This window comes from Haliaeetus leucocephalus, unplaced genomic scaffold, assembly GCF_000737465.1.
Source record: "Haliaeetus leucocephalus isolate CR32 unplaced genomic scaffold, Haliaeetus_leucocephalus-4.0 Scaffold218, whole genome shotgun sequence".
NCBI classification, from domain to species: Eukaryota; Metazoa; Chordata; class Aves; order Accipitriformes; family Accipitridae; genus Haliaeetus; species Haliaeetus leucocephalus.
This window is the reverse complement of record NW_010972654.1, coordinates 505,226-506,614: the sequence shown is the minus strand read 5'-3', so window position 1 is coordinate 506,614 and position 1,389 is coordinate 505,226. Positions and strand designations below refer to the sequence as shown.

General features: G+C 68.1%; 1 protein-coding gene across 1 annotated transcript in view; it reads left to right on the top strand.

Moving 5' to 3' along the window:
- Positions 1-1,389, top strand: part of OPLAH (5-oxoprolinase (ATP-hydrolysing)) — a gene marked incomplete at its 5' end in the record, with an annotated part of 8,824 nt that overhangs the window by 3,081 nt on the left and 4,354 nt on the right. The window contains 4 exon segments of the mRNA XM_010566820.1: positions 1-56; positions 146-283; positions 856-994; positions 1,079-1,191. Coding sequence (XP_010565122.1) covers positions 1-56; positions 146-283; positions 856-994; positions 1,079-1,191 — 446 coding nt within the window.

Below are 1,389 nucleotides of genomic sequence, written 5' to 3'. Positions count from 1 at the left end.
ATCGCCGCGCTGGAGCGGGAGTGCCGGGACGCGCTGCAGGCACAGGGCTTCACCGGGTGAGCCGTCAGGGGTCCCGGGGCGGGGGGACGGGAACGCCGGGATGATGCCGATGCCATTCCCCCTCGCTGATGGGGCTGCCCCGCAGGGAGCAGATCCGCACGGAGGCTTTCCTGCACCTGCGCTACGAAGGCACCGACTGCGCCCTGATGTGCTCGGCCAAGGGCCACCCTCCCACCTCGCACTCCTGCCGCTCCGGAGACTTCCACGCTGCCTTCACCAGCCGGTCCGTCCCGGCGCCGCCATCCCCGTCCCAGCACCGCGATCCCCATCCCAGTGCTGCAATCCCCAACCCAGCACCACAATCCTCATCCTGGCACCATGTTCCCCATCCCAGCACCATGATCCCCGTCCTGGCACCACAATCCCCATCCTACCACCATGATCCGTGTCCTGGCACCATGTTCCCCATCCCAGCACCATGATCCCCGTCCTGGCACCACAATCCCCATCACTGTGCCACAATCCTTGTCCCAGTGCTGCAATCCCCATCCCAGCACCACAATCCCCCATCCCAGCACCACGATCCCCGTCCTGGCACCGCAATCCCCATCCTACCACCATGATCCGTGTCCTGGCACTATGATTGCCGTCACTGCACCACGATCCTTGTCCCAGTGCTGCAACCCCCACCCCAGCACCATGATCTCCATCCCAGCACCACAATCCCCGTCCTGGCACCACGATCCCCATCCTGACACTGTGATCCCCGTCCCAGCATCGCCACACCATGCCGGGGGGGGCCGGGTGTCTCCCAGTCCCCCCTCGCCGCAGCTGGCGCCCACTCCCACCGCGCAGGTACATGGTGGAGTTCGGCTTCACCATCCCCGACCGCCCCGTGGTGGTGGACGACGTGCGGGTGCGCGGCACCGGCAGCAGCGGCATCAGCTGCGAGACCCCCCTGGCCCCCAGCGGGAAACCAGCCCGCGTGGAGACGGTGAGGGCAGGGAGGGTCTGGGGGGGCCCAGGGCAGCAGGGGATGACCCGGCGTGGGGCTGGGGGCTCGGGCTGGGTCCTGCAGGTGACACAGTGCTACTTCGAGGAGGGGTACCTGGAGACGCCGGTGTTCCTGCTGGAGGAGCTGGCCTGCGACCACACCGTCCCTGGCCCCGCCATCATCATTGACAAGAACAGGTAGGGACCCCGGGGTGACAGCAGGACCCCAGGGGACTAGCAGGGACCCCAGGGTGACAGTGAGACCCTGGGGGCTGGTGGGGACCCCGGGGTCATGGCAGGGACCCCAAGGAGCTGGCGGGGACCCCAGGGTGACAGCAGGACCCCAAGGAGCTGGCGGGGACCCCAGGGGGACAGCAGGACCCCAAGGAGCTGGCA